Raw genomic sequence first — 15,011 nt, 5'->3', positions numbered from 1 at the left:
GACACAGAGACAGAGACATAGAAACAGAGAGAGAAGAAGGGAGGGAAAGGGGAATGAAGGGAGGGAGGGAGTCCCTGCCTTCAAAACGCTTCCATTCTCCTGGAAGGGGCATCGTCTGCTGCAGGCACAAATGAGGGCAGGACAAAGTGTCACTCAAGGACAGATCCAGTCTGAGTGTTGTGGGGAGACACAGAAAAGCCCTTGAGCTAAGGCGGGGGAGGCAGCCCCCAAGCTGAGCTCTGAAGGAAGAGGAAGATGCTGGAAGTGGCAGGTGAGGAGGGCATACGTTTGGGGCTGCTCAGGACCATAATTTTTATCAGAACAAAAAGCTTCATAGAGCAGGTGTTCAGCTCTGCTTCAGGTGTAGCTGGTGATGGAGAGCTGAGCTGAATGACTCTGTCTACCTCAATTTCCCCCATGGTAAAATGGGGATGATGACAGCTACCTACTTCCCATGGTGGATGTGTAGGTCTAATGAGACGCTTGCCATAGTGCCTGGCATACAGTAGGCAGTTAATCCATGCTTGTTTCTTCCTTCCTTCTGAGAGATGGAGAACACATAGGTACAATTTGAAAGAGAGCTGGATTTGGAGTCAAGGAGATCCAGGTTCAATTCCTACCTTCATCACTATTTGATTTCTCCACGTCTCAGTCTGCCCATCTGTAAAATGGGGATGAGACCACTAAATAGGCTGACTTCAGTCATCATGTATTTATTAAACGCCTAGGCAGCCATGGGACTTGGATAGATATTAGGTTCGGGAGTCAGGAAGATCTGAATTCTGCCTCTTGATACTTAGCAACTGTGTGTTCTGGGCAAGTCACTTCCTTCACCTCTGTCCATCTCCTTATCTTCATCTCCGAAACAGGACTAACAATAGTAGCACCTACTTTCAGGGTTGTTGTGAGGATCAAATGAGATTTGTAAAGTGCTTTGCAAGTCTTAAAATGAGATATAAATGATAGCTAGACAGCCAGGTGGTGGCTGTGGGGGTGGTAGTAGTAGTAGTAGTGATTGTAGTACTACAAGTAGTAGTAATGGTAGTAGTAATAGTAATAGTAGTAGTAGTAATAGCACTAGTGGTAGTAGTAGTAGTATGTAGTAATAGTAATGGTAGTAGTAGTAGTAATAATAGTAGTAGTAATAGTAATGGTAGTAGTAGTAATAATAGTAGTAGTATAATAGTAATGGTTGTAATAGTAGTAATAGTAATAATAGTAATAGTAGTAGTAGTAATAGCACTAGTGGTAGTAGCAGTAGTATGTAGTAATAGTAATGGTGGTAGTAGTAGTTGTAGTAGCACTAAGGTAGTAGTAGTAGTAGTAGTAGTAGCAGCAGCAGCAGCAGCAACAGGAGTATCCTCCTCATGATCAGCAGTAGGGGGTGGTGCAGTGCTCTTAGTAGTAATTGGTGATAGGAGGAGCATGTGCCAGGTGTCTCACAAGATCATGTACAAAAAGTGCTTTATAAATCTGAAAATACCATAAAAAGTATTTTTTTTAATCACGGTATCATAGTTTCAGAAGTAAATGGGACTTCAGAGGCCATCACATTCACTACCCTTTCCCATTTTACAGATGAGAAATATGATACATGGAGAAAGAAGAGATCTATACAGGGTCTAAGAGGTGGGTGAGACAGAAATGTGCATTTATGCAGCACCTACTATGTTCCAAGTCCTGTACTAAATTTTACACAAATTATCTCATTTGATTCTCACAGCAAACCTGGAAGGTAGGGGCTTATTTCACAAATGAAAAAAATGGAAGGCAACAGAGGCTAAGGGATTTGTTGCCCAGGCTCCCATAGCTTGGAAGAGTCTTGAAGTGGGATTTGAATCCAGAATCCGGAGTGCAAACCCAGTGCCTTCCCCATTATGTTGTGCCATCTGTTTGTGTCCCTCATTATTCTGCACTATTTCTTCAAAGGATGATCTGTTTTTATCACTCAGAGATATAATCCAAGATATACCAAGCTTCCAGGAAAACCAATTAAATCTTTACTGCCTTTGGATCCCTCCACTGGGGAGGTCATGGACAGATCCACCAGCTGGGATTTGGATTCTGTTCTTTCCATGGCGCCCGAGTTTCAATCCTGGTTCTGACACTTAAGTAGCTGTGGGACCCTTGGCTGGGCATTGTATTACTGAGCTTTGGGGCTCTCCTATGCAAAGTGGGGGGTCACACTGGTTCCACGTCCCCCTGAGGCTTAGAGTGCAGGAGGAGAGCTTTGAGACCCTGTGTAAATCACTTCTAAAGCTCAAGGAAGCCAGCACTGTTGTAGCCTGTTTGAGCTCCTCAGACCAATGACGTCTTAGAGTCATAAAAAAGGGGAGAGAGAAAGAAGGAAGGAGGGAGGAAGGAAGGAAAGGAGGGGAAAAGGCGGGAAGGAAGAGCAGCCCTGTCAGTCTTAGAATCCACTAGTGGAGCGTGAGCCCCCACGCTCCCTCTCACCCACTGACCAGCCAGCGGCTGCCGCTAAACCTGCCGTCCCTCGTCTGGGAGAGCAAGTTCCTGGGCTCGTCTCGCCCGCTCGGCTGCTCGGCGAGCCCTCCCTCCGCAGAGAATCTCTTCTGCAAACATTTTGCTTTTCCGACAGACAAGGGAGAAATTTGGGGGGACACGTGCCTCAAGAATGGGACACCAAAGACCTGAAACGTTTCCGGAAAAACCAATTATGTCTTTATTGCCTCTGGATTCCCCTCCACCGTTAGTGATGGGTTATGACTTTCCTCAGCAGCGACCAATGTGAATTTGGTGCGTTTCCTCGCCTCACAGGGACCACATTATGGGCGGGAAATGCTTTCTTGCTCTGGGCTTGGATATTGTGAGGGGATGCTCCATTAGTGAGGATACAGGCCGATTAGCGGCCCCGGTGCCTCCGGTGCCCGTGGCATTGCCTGGCGAAGCCACCTGGAGCTCGGCTCCGCGTGCCAGGGCCCATCGGGTGGCCGAGCTACCTGAGAGCCCAGGGGGCTCCCCAGAACTTCCTACTCTGACCCGGCGATCCCACAACTCCAGAGAGGGCCAGAGGCGGCCCGTACATGCCAGAGTTTTGTAGGGGTAGCAAAAACTCAGTGAACAGACTGGAAACAAAGCGAGCGGAGGAACAAACTGGCATATGGACTTCAGGGAATAGTACTGTATCAGAAGAAATGACAGATTAGGGAAACTGAGAAGAAAAGAGCAGCATGACCCAAATGACGTTTCTTGGTTCCAGAAAAAAAAGATGTTATTTTTGGGTACAGAATGCTGGGTACTTTATCAGAAATTGGTGATTTGGGAGTCATGGTGTTTGTTCACAGAGAGGGTTCGTTCCTGGTTTGGGGGTGGGTGGGTGGAGTTAATAGAAATACAGAGATTATAGAGAAATGGTGGTGATGTAATAAACAAGGGCATTATTAAAACTTATTATAATGATTTGTAAGTCCTGGGGCTGCTTAGCATGGGATTGTGGGGGACCCACTGGGGGGCACATATTCCCCGGCTTTCCTAGCCCAGAAGGGAGTTCTCAGGAGCAGATACCGGCCAGTGTCCCAGCACAAGGGGGTGTAGAAATGAGACCGTGGAAAGGACAAGGGAAGGGAACAATCTCTTGTCCAGTATGGCACGTACCATGTACCTGGCCCCTGGGTTTTTGTTTGCACAGCAAACTGCCCGGGAAATAGGAATTTGTCGGTACACACGACTTCCCCCAGACTTTGTGGATTTCCTGCTTCTAAAGGACTCCGTCCTGTGCTTTCACCCTTCTGTTGGGACCCCCGGCCCCCGGGGCCCAGATCTGTGGGGAGCTACGTGGCTCAGACCGGTCAGAGCCAGCCTGAAGTTGTTCCCACCACGGAGGCGGCCCTTTGTTGGAGGGGGGTCTGCGGCCACTGAGCGAGGCCCCGGGAGCTGGTCTGGGGAGTAAGGTCACAAACGTGTGCACTTCACCTTCTGTGCTCCCCAAACAGCAGAGCTGAGGGTACTGGGGATTCTCAGATTTATCAGAGATCTGCCAGGCCACTGGTTGCAAATACAGCATTTCCTTTCAATACAAACGGCACTCAGGGTGGGGAGGAAGGGGAGCCGTGCCCTCTGGGGCAGCAAGAGGGCAGCAGGGCCATAATGGGCCCCAGAGGATCTCCTGGTCTTGGTGGGAAGAGCTGACCCAGCACAAGGGACTCGATGGAGAAGGGTGAGCTTCGTCTCCTGTGGCCTGGCGGGTCCGAGCGGAACGGGGCCGGGGCCGCCCTAGGGGTCTTCGGGAGGAGGCTGCTGCTCCTTTGGCACCACTTTGAGGTGCACGAAGGCGGTGGGGAGCGTCTTGCCCAGGAAGGGCGGCGTGGTGATTTCCTGCACCATGATGACGTATTCTCCTGGGAGAGAAACGAGAGGAGAGGGCTTGGTCAGGGGGGCATACGCACAAGCAGGGGAGCCCGATGGGCAGCCCGGCCATGACGGCTGCGGGAAGGAGCCAGAGGCGGCTCATCGGGAGGACAAGCGCTGGAGGACTCGTAGGAACCGATGCGAAGAACGAGACAACCCCCAACAATGACCCCGATGGCCAAAATGGCAACCACGTGAAAAAGAAGCCAGACCTTGGGGGCTGGTAAGGAGCAGTCCCAGCCTCCGGAGGCGGAGAGACGGGGGACGAGGGGCCCCCAAAGTCACCCTCCCAGCCCAGACAAGTAACGGTGCTGGCAACTGTGTCTTTGGGTATCTGGGGTGAGGTGGCCCGGGGGGAGGGAGGGTCTCGGAAAGGACTAAAAGGGGGTCCCCAACCAAAGGCCAGAGGAGATATTGGAGGGGCTGCCGAAGGTGACCAGACCTGGGGCCGAATCACCTCCTGGCCTGCTCAGAAGCTTCTTTTGAAATCATTCAATGGAAAAAATTAGAAATGAAGATCTTTCAAGATTTTATTTTTAAAAGAAAGGTTTTCTTTCCTGCAAACAATCTGGAGCTTTTCAAAGTCAACGAGACCATAAAGAAAGAAAATAGGAAACGAGAAAGCTCTGGCAGCTGCGGGAAGGGCCCTGCTCTGCTGCTGGGGCTCACTGGCCTGGGTTTGCTTTGGCACTGGAAAATACATAAAAACATTCTTTGGCTGGAGCGCTCCAGGAATGCATCCGCAGGCTGCAGGCAGGGTCAGCGGGAGGTGGTTCGCCCCGTAAAAGGTGGAGCACAAAGCTGGAATTAGGAGATTTAGAAAACCGTCCATTTGGAGAGATCTGGGTGTGGAGGAGGAGCTCTGGGTTCAAATCTCTGCTTGGGTGACCACCGGCAAATAATTTCCTATTTTGGGGGCTCAGTGGGTCAAATGATTGAATGGACTACAAGACCGCCTTCTCCCCCTAACTTTTAATTCACAATTTTGTTTAATGCAGAACATTCACTGGCTTTTAAAAATAATTAAATTATTTATTAATATCTTTTGATTTTTTGCCCACACCGTCTTTGTTTCCAAACGTATCGCTTTCTTGCTCCCTTCCCCAGAGAACTATCTCATTTAAAAATAAAAGGAATAAGAGAGTAAAAGAAAATCAATCTTGCAAAACTAAGCAAAACATCAACCAAGTTTAACTGTGTTCTGCTGTCATAATCTCTCAACTCTGTAGGGAAGGGAAAAAAGTACGTTTTCTTTTTTTCAGGGGTCCCATTTGGACATCATAATTATGTTATACTTAGTTTCTTTTCCTTTCTTCCTTCCTTTTTCACATTCTTCTCTTCCCTTTCTTTTTCCTCCCCTTCCCTTTCTTTTCCCTTCCATTCCCTTCTTTTTCTCTTCCCTTCCTTTACTTTTCCGTTCCTTCCTTCCTCCATTAAAGATAACACCTCCTCCAAGAGCATCTAAAGACAAAGTATTCCTGAAAAATCTATGAACATTGCACGGGCTCATGGGCCAGACTTTTCTCGGCCTCTAGTACCCTCCGATTCCCTTCAAATTTTGTGAGAAGAGAATCCCAGTCTTGGAGTTGGAAGGGAACTTGGAGGTCTCCCCAATGAGTGGATGTGCAGCCAATCCTCGCAGACTTCCAGGGAGGCTCTGCTCTAATTTTTAGGAAGTCAGGCTTAAATTTACTTCCCTACAACTCCTCCTCGGTCCTAGCTTTCCCTTCCAGGGTCAATGACTACTTTTCAAATACTGAAGATAATTGTGGGTGTTCCCTCCATCTCCAGTCTGCTCTTCTTCAGACCGAGCATCCCTCAGTTCCTTCCATCAAATCTTCGATAGTATCCTCTGGATTCTTCTGGTCACCACACAGACCATGACAAAATTTGCCAAGGCCTTTTTATAAGATGGCGCCCGACTGGGACGCAGCAGTCCAGATGCTGGCTGACCAGGGCCTGATCCTATTGGTTGGGAGGCAGATTTCTGGCTGAAGGGGAAGGTGAGCTCTGGAGGCTGAGGGTCTGGGTTCGGTTCTGGGTCTGCCATTCACAAACTGAGTGACGTTGGACAATTCCCGTTTCTTCCTTTGAGATTGAGCCAGATTGCATCTATAACTATGGCCCTTGGATGCTGGGTCTCAGTTCAATAACCATTTATTAATCTGCAGGAAGATGAGGAATTTAACCAACATTCAGGTGACTCCACGGCTAATTTGTATAATCTGGAAACTTGGAAATCGCTGTGGACCATGGTAAGGGTGCTGGGCAATTAGGTAGCATGATAAATAGAGCGCAGGACCTGGAGTTAGGAAGACCTGAATTCGAGTGTGACCTCAGACACTTACTAGCTGTGTGACCCTGAGCAAATCACTTCACTCTGTTTGCCTCAGTTTCCTCATCTGTAAAATGAGCCGGAGAAGGAAACAACTCTCCAGTGGCTTTGTCGAGAAAATCTCAAATGCTGTCACAGGGAGTTGGGCAAGACTGAAACGAATGGTCAAAGAGCTAAGACAGTATATTTTTTAAATTTTAAAAACCTTTTTATTTTAAAAACATATGCATGGACAATTTTTCAACATTGACCCTTGCATAGCCTTGTGTTCCAAATTTCCCCTCATTCACCCACCTCCTCTCCTAGATGGCAAGCAATCCAGTACATGTCATACATGTTAAAAAGTATATTAAACCAATAAGAGAAGAATAAAGTGAGGGAAGCCAGGTGAACAATCTATAAAGAAGCAATGCCATAAAGATAAAGTTCCTTGAAAAGCTTGAGAAGAACTCTGAGGGGTGCAATGTGATCCCAGAGGACAGAACGAATCTCCTAACCAGAGGGAGATGGATCCAAATGCAGAATTTCTGGATGTGCACAAGGCGGGGATTTGCTTCCATTTGACCATTCACATTTGGTAACAAGGTTTTGTTCTGATTTTAAATTGGGGCTGAAGAGGGAGGGATCAATTCTTAATTTTAAAAAATGAAAAAAAAATTTAAAAGGGGAACTTTGATAAATACACTTAGATTTCTTTTGTTCTTTCTCAAAATGCCTTGATGGAAAGAAAAGGGTCATCCCCCAGAACACGCTCTTTCTGTGGGATCAGGGCCCATCGGAGCTCTCAGGAAGCTGAATGGGCTCGGCCTTCAGCGGGTGGTGGGCAGCCCCCTCTCATGTCAAGAGCAGAGTTGGTTTCCTTTGGCATCTTGCATCCTCAGGACACTGCCTTGAAAAACTCATCCCTTCCACCTTGCCTGCTTGTGCCCAGGGACTTGTTTTTCGTGGAGGAGAAGCATTGGGTGGCTCCGTTTCCAGGGCCTGGCCCAGCCCGTCCCTCCGCAGGGAGCCCACCAGATTCTTGCCATTTTGAAATGTATGTGTTAATGGGCCAAAACTCAGTGACCTTGTGAGCAGACCCGGGGCTCGGCCAGGGATTTGCGGGGTTTACAGGATGGCCTGTAGCAAACGGCTTTCCTCGCCCCAAAGTGAGAGAGAAAGCTCCGGGCTGCGACGACTGGGATTTGGTGGAGCCTTTCCAGGCTGCTGCTCCCAGACGCTGACCAAGGACCAAGCTGGCCTGGGATTAGGAGGAGGGGGCAGCAGGGAAGGAGGGGCATATATGATTCCTCTGGAGGCCCCCTTCTTCTCATGGAAAGACAGTCTTTCGGCCCAGACGAGGGACACTTGTTCTCCAGGCCTCCCCGTGTGATCCTAGACTTTCTCCTCCTGGGGAAGGGTCCCGCTTTCTAGAAAGCACCCAGGGGTGGGTTGGGGATGGGAGGCCTGAACTGGAACCCCGTGTCCACAGCAGTGGAGAGTAGGACCAGACACTTCCCACAATTAGGAGCCTCTAACATGGCAGGAGGTGGGGGGCTTATGGAATGCTGTTTCCACAGTGTTGTTCTTAAAAATGTTCATTAGAGTCTTATTCCGCTTTTATGGCTCCCATAAACACCCGTTTACTGTTCTCCCCCTCCTTCCAGTCCTGGAGGCCTCTCTGGTTTTTTCAGTCCAAGAACCCTCCTGGACGTGGCCCCAACAGCCAGGATGTCTGAGGGCCTCCTTCCTCACCCAGGCGGCAGCCCCCAAATCTCCCCTGAAGCGCACATGGAGACAACGGGGCTCTCTCTGTCCCCTCCTGCCTCTGTACTCGCCCCAGCGACTGTGCCCTCAAGCAGGGCTCGAGCTGAGCCAGGCTCTGGGAAGCAGTCTGGCCAGGAGGACGCTGGGTGGAAGGAGAGGCTGGTGCTTGAGTGCGGAGGGTCTGGGAAGAGAAAGCAAGGGGGACTCGGAGGACTTTGTGAAGATGCAGTGCGTTGTACACAGTAGGCACTTAATGAATGCCTAGTCATTGATTGACCATCTGAGCGTTACTGGAGGAGATCGAAGCTAGTGAGCAGGCAAGGTGAGACAGATTGGAAGAGGATGGGAACAGAACTATCTGAAAATAGGTTCTCCAGAGGAGTCTAAGTAAGCATGCAGGTGGTACAATGGGTAAAGTGCTGGGTCTAGACTCAAATCCTATGTAAATCAAATAGAATAAAATCCTAGCTATGTGAGCCTGGGAAAGTTACTAAAAAAAAAACCTGTCTGCCTCAGTTTCCCCATCTGTAAAATGGGGATCATAACAGTAGCTACCTTCCAAAGTTGTTATGAAGATAATTTTTGTAAAATGCGTCACGTAGTGCCTGGCACACTGTAGGTGTCATATAAATGCTAGCTATTATGCTGATGATGAACAACAGTCTTGTATGAGAATATACTGATTGGATGATTTCAGAGAAACAGGGAGAGACTTATAGAAAGTAAGTGAAATGAGCAGAACTAGGAGATCGTTGTACATGGCAACAAGAAGACTATATTGAGATGTGGCTCTCTTCAACAACGAGATGATCCAGGAAAGTTCCAATGATTTTGTGATGGAGAGAGCAGAGAGAGGCCTCTGGGAACCGAGTGTGGATCACAACATAGCATCTTCATTCTTTTTGTTGTGGTTTGCTTACATTTTATTTTCTTTCTCATTTTTTCCCTTTTTGATCTGATTTTTCTTATACAAGAGAACTGTATAAATATTGTAGAAATACGTATCCCTGTATTGGATTTAACACACATATTTTTTACCATGTTTAACATATATTGGATCACTTGCCATCTAGGGGAGAGGATGAGGGAAGGGGGGGATTAGAACACAAGGTTTTTTAAGGGTCAATGTTGAAAAATTATCCTTGCATGTATTTTGAAAATAAGAAACTTTAAAGAAAATGAATATACTGATTGTAGAATCTCAGTGGACTTAAAGGTCGAAAGAAACCCAGATCATCAAATCTAAAAGGGTTTTTTGTTTGTTTGTTTGTTTGCTTCATCATTTATTTTGAGGAAGTCAGGATTAAGTAACTTGACTAGAATCAAAAAGTTAGTAAGTATTTGGGGTTGGATTTGAACTCAGATCCTCTGATTCCTGAATCCAGTGCTCTATTCATTATGTCACCCAGCTGCTTCAAATTCGGAGCTTTTTAAAATCTTTAAACCTTCTTTTTTTGTATCACGATCCTCTTTGACTGAAGTCTATGGATCCCCATCTTGGGATAAAGTTTTTAAATATGTAAAAATGCACAGTGTGATAAAGAAAACTAATTAAGTTGAAATAGTTATCAACATTTTTTCTTTAAACAAGTTCATGGACCCCAGCTTAAGAGCCCCTGTTTTAATCCAATTGCCTCATTTTACAAAAGCAGAAACTGAGGCACCAAAAGATGAAGTCAATTGTTCCAATAAGTGGTTAAGGAAAAAATTCCCCCATCCTGCTCTGAATCTGTAAGCCGGATTCAGTAAAATCCCTTTCTTTTCTTCTTGTCCCCTGCCAGCCCGTGACCTCCTCCTCAAGGGGCATTCCGAGCAAAGAGACCCTCAGAAAGGGTTGAGAAGCCCCCGATAGAGGCAGGAACAGCCCCACGCCCGCCTTCTTATACTCTGGGAAGTCTCTCCTGGTTGACTGCTGTGGGTGTAGGGGATGGGGGGGGGGTGAGAGAACGATTGATATAATCTGGTTTTGATACTGAGACCTGTAGGATGTTGAGCTAAAAGCTTTAAGCTACGTGAGAAGTCTATTTTTGAGCTAATGTCAAATGATCCCTAATTAGGCGGCACTAAGGACTTGCTAAGGGGGTGAGAGAAGCTCCCAGTGGCTCCATCTAAGGCTTATTGAATAGTAATTAGATTCAGCGTTGGGGCGCGCTCCTTTCCAGAATTCTCAAAATAAAACCCACCCCGGCATCTCTGGGACTGGAGCGAAATCACCACCTGAAGGCCGGAGGGAAGGATGTGAGACTGGGCCAAGGGCCGATGGGGATCGCTTCCTGGGAAGGGCCGGCCAGGTGCCGCTGGGCAGTCTGTTCTCAGGCCTCAGAGCTGGAGCTTGTACCAAACCGTCACACAGGGTAAAGGGGCTCCCGGACAGGTTTAGAGGCGAAGGGTGAGGGAGAAGAATTCTGACCTCAGAACCCTGTGTCCTATGGCAGAAGACAGGGACCCCACAACACCGGCCTAAAGGTGCAGAAGCGGGGAGGGCAGTGTTAGGCTAAGGGGAAGGAGCTTACCTGAGATTTGGCTGCTGGGGGATGGCAGAGAAGGAAATAAAATTCAGCAGCTTCCTATTTTAAGTATTTTTTGCTAACTTGGTACTAAAGTCAGTTGTAGGAGCAATCATCAATTTTGGCACCCTGGGACAAAGCCCCGATTGCCAAACCTAATTGATTTTTTCCTGCCTCACAAGTATGACCAGAGGGGCCTAAAGACAATTTCAGTCAGCTTCTTCCAAGGCCCACTGAAGTTTCTTTCACTCAACCCCTTGTTCTGGATGTCTAGATGTTCCTCAAAGTATTCCCAGCGATCAAGGGAACTTTGATTTCCTGCTCATGCTGTCCTGATGGTCTTCCAAGGAACAGGAGGGAGCAAATCAGCCAGGAACAAAGGGTTAAGAGCTTTGCTCTCAGACCCCACTTTGTGACCCGAGGCAAGGATGTGGGCACCCGGGGAGGAGAGGAAAGCCCCACAGGAGGGGGAGCAAGAACTCTGTGTCTTAGGGAGCTGGATGAGACAACTGCGGGGTGGTGATGGTCCTTGGGAAGCATGGGAGCTTGCTCGGGTCCTTAAACTTCGTCCAAGAGACCAAAATTTTGTAGCTGAGACGGAAAAAAATTTCTTTGCACAATTGTACAATAGCTTTCAGAAATGTGGGGCGTTGGAAAACTGGGGCGGAGGGTCCATGCTGGTAACTGAGGAGGCAAGAGGAAGTTGACAGAAGATACAATAGCGAGTATAGTGAGCCTGGGTGAGGAGGGGCAATGGCTTACATGATAGACAGTGTAGACTTTCCTAGTACTCAGCGTTTCAAAACGCTTTCCGCTATTTTCTCCTCCCTTTTGGTCCCAGGCCCTTCCTCCTATTTATAGTCTGCTCTTTCCACGCCGCTCATAAACCAATGGAGAGAGTCTGAGGTAATGATCGGAAACTCATCAAATCTGGACCAGGATTCCAGCCACCTCCAGGCATTTTCTATTTTGGAAATTCCTCCGCTCTGTTGTCCTTCAGCACAGGAAGTTGACAGGAGCAAAGGCAAATAAGAAGCTGGAGATCCAGAAACCGGATGGCAGTTGGCAAAAATCGTCTCCTGGGCTGGGAAAATTCCTGTCCAGACCCTTAAGAAACCCGCCAATCACCCTTCCCATCCCATTCCTAGGAAGGCTGGGAAGGGATGTGGAAGGGGTCAGCAAGTCCCGTCCAGCAGTTGCTTGATCTGGGGGATGGATAGAACGGGTGGCCCTCTGGACTGAGAGTAGATGAGCAAATCCCCAGAGATTTGGGGACGTTGAAGACAGACCCTGGAGCCTTTTCCTTCAGTCAATTAATCACTAATCAATCAATAAGAGTTTAGCGTCTACTCTTAAAGGCCCCCCATTCCCCTTTGCCACTGGGTCGCAGCTGCCTTCTCCTCCCAGCCCCTTCTTTCTGGGGTGCCCAGAGCAGTCGTCCATCATTCTCTGGCACCATCACTCACTCGAGAAGTGTGGCCTTCCCTTAGACCCAAAGTCCTCCAGAGACGGGGGCTCCTTTTCTCTTAGCTCTTATCCGCATTCTCAGGGCTTAGCACAAAGCCTGTGAGCCCCTAGGGATTTAGTAAAGGCTTGCTGCCGGGGATTAGCTTCGGGGGGTCAGACATTGTAGAAAGCCTGCCTTCAGGAAGCTGATGCTCTATCTGCATGAAGAACACGTGCACAAGGAAGCACATACAGAAAAACTACAAGCTAATTTCTGGCGGGGGGAGGGGGGCTTTAGAAGCTTGTGGGGAGGGGACCTCAAGCCTCTTGTAATCGGGGACAAAGGCTGAGTTCTGAAGTCAGCCCAGGTAAGGATGGAGAGTGTTCTGGGGGACAGCAGGGGCGAGGGCACAGAGATGGGGTATTGTAATATTCTCTTCTCTAAATTATGATCGCTCTCTGGGAGCAGGTTTCTTGGGGGCTTCTGGAGGCAGCCTTGGTTTCAGTTCTGAATAATAATCACCTCAAACGCAGCCAGGAGTTAGAGTCCAGTCCTTTATTGTCTCCTTCCAAATAGCCCGGTTAGCTTTCTTAGAGGCCTCTCTCTCCCTGGTTCCCAGAGCTCTTGCCGCTGGTCCTTTGCCTCTGCCAGCTTCAGCCTCTCGTCCCTCCAAATGTCTCCAGCCAGCACCAAGGTGGAAGTTGGGACGAATCTGATTCCGCCTCTGAGAATGGGCTTGTGGGAGCTTCTGATTTGTGAATCTCCGGAGGTTCTAGTGGGCTTCCTCTTTAGTGGGCTTGAGAGCTCCTCCTTATATATGTCTCCTACAGGTGTGAAAGGTGTTTACTCTGAACTAAATTAGATAATTATTGTCTCTTATCAGTTCCAGTGAGTTAGCACCTTGGATCAAATTCTGGCCCATAACAGGGTATGAGGAACGTCGGCGAGTCCAGACGGGCCGACGTGGAGAGTCCGCCTCGACAGGGAGGCTGGGGCTGGTTGCGAAGGGCTCTGGCCACCAAACGGAGTTTTTTATTTCTGAGGCCGTGACTAGGAAGCCACTGGATAGGTGGAGCAAGGGGAAGGGGTACAGTTTCCCAGAGGACCAGACCAGTGTCACCGAGAGTAAATGCTCTCCGTAGCTTCAGTCCCCCACCATCTGCTCCGTATCAGCCGTGACAAGAATCATAGGACCAAAGGATCTAGTGCTGGAAGAGACCTCAGGAGTTATCTTAGTCCAACCCCTCCATTTTACAGATAGGGAAACTGAGGCCCGGTAGCCTTTTCTCTGTCTGTCTCCTATGTCTGGAAAGCTTTCACTTCTTCACTCTGCCCATAGTCCTTTCCCAGCTTCCTTTAAGTCCCACAGGAGGCCTTTCCAAAGCCCTTTTACCTCTAAAACCTTCCCTCTGTTAATTATTTCCTCCACATCCTGTACGTGGCTTGTTTTGTACAGATTTGTCTGCATATTGCTTCTGGTTAAAGCCCTTTGAAGGAGGGACCGTCTTTTGCTTCCTTTCTGTATCCCCAGCACTAAGCACAGAGCCTGGCACATAGTAGGACTTGCCCAAGGTCCCGCAAGTGGAATAGGCCAAGGCCAGAGCAGGGACTCGGTTCCCGAGCGAGAGCTCTCTCTTCAGGTGGCCCCTGGGATTCATCGGAGCCCGGGTTTCTGTTTTCTGACATGAGTCTGACATGGCCAGGTGGGGATGTCCCCCATAACCCCTCCAGCCCTGCCCCCGCTGTTGGCCAGCGGATAGTGTCAGATTTCAGATCAGGGAACGTGGATTTAATTATCACCCTTGACCCTTCCTAGCTGTGTGACCTCGGGCAATCGCTCAAATGGGGATAATAACTCCAATACTTCCTACAGCACCGGACCTCCGCGCCCTTCAAGCACGAGCAACCCGAGAGAGCCGTCCATCACTGACACGGCGACGTCCTCCGTGAGGGCACTGCCAGGCGGCCGTCGGGGATGGAGGTGCCCTCTGGCTGGGCAATGCTTGTGGACTTTGGGCGTCACTCATGTCCCTGCAAAATGAGGAGGCTCGACTAGATGGCTCTAAATTCATGGTCTTAATGACTCTGAGGTTTCTGAGGTCATTTCCAGCTCTGGAGACACGATCCCATGATCTTAAAAGGATTCTTGCTAACAGTCACCAGGTGCCAGGCCCTGCGCCGTGTTGGGTCCAAGCAGAGGCGACCCCTTCCCCGTGAACTAAAACCGCAGAGTTCCCGCTGAGAGATGTGCTGAGTAGCTCCTGTAGGGATCTTTTATTGAGGGGGAGGATGGACAACAAATATGGAAGGGGAGGGGGTGGCCTATGGGGGCGGGCCTTAGTGGGAGGGCAGACAAACTGATGGGCCAGGGAGTCACTCTAGTGTGGAAGACGGACAGTTAAAGCTGGGGAGTGAGGGGAGAGAAGGGAGGGGATGCGAGATGGACTCCAGGGTGATTCCGTATTTGAACATTTGCCCTGTGGAAGAGGATTAGTCCAGTCGAAGTGCTCGGCTCTATAGGCAGTCCTAGAAGAAAAGGGGGATTGCCAAACAAGCCGGGTTAGGAAGTCATGGAAGCCACCCTAGCTTGGGCTGCTCAGGACCCCTC

At 48.9% G+C, this 15,011-nt stretch overlaps 1 protein-coding gene across 3 annotated transcripts in view; it reads right to left on the bottom strand.

The window, feature by feature from the left end:
• Positions 1-2,659: 2,659 nt before the first annotated feature.
• Positions 2,660-15,011, bottom strand: part of MORN1 (MORN repeat containing 1) — a 218,760-nt gene continuing 206,408 nt past the window's right edge. For all 3 annotated transcript variants that reach the window (XM_051988770.1, XM_051988771.1, XM_051988772.1), the window contains exon 14: positions 2,660-4,358. In XM_051988770.1, coding sequence (XP_051844730.1) covers positions 4,234-4,358 — 125 coding nt within the window. In that variant the 3' untranslated portion in view covers positions 2,660-4,233. The remainder of the gene's footprint in view (positions 4,359-15,011) is intronic.

This window comes from Antechinus flavipes, chromosome 3, assembly GCF_016432865.1.
Source record: "Antechinus flavipes isolate AdamAnt ecotype Samford, QLD, Australia chromosome 3, AdamAnt_v2, whole genome shotgun sequence".
Lineage (NCBI taxonomy): Eukaryota > Metazoa > Chordata > Mammalia > Dasyuromorphia > Dasyuridae > Antechinus > Antechinus flavipes.
This window is presented reverse-complemented; position numbering and strand designations above follow the sequence as displayed.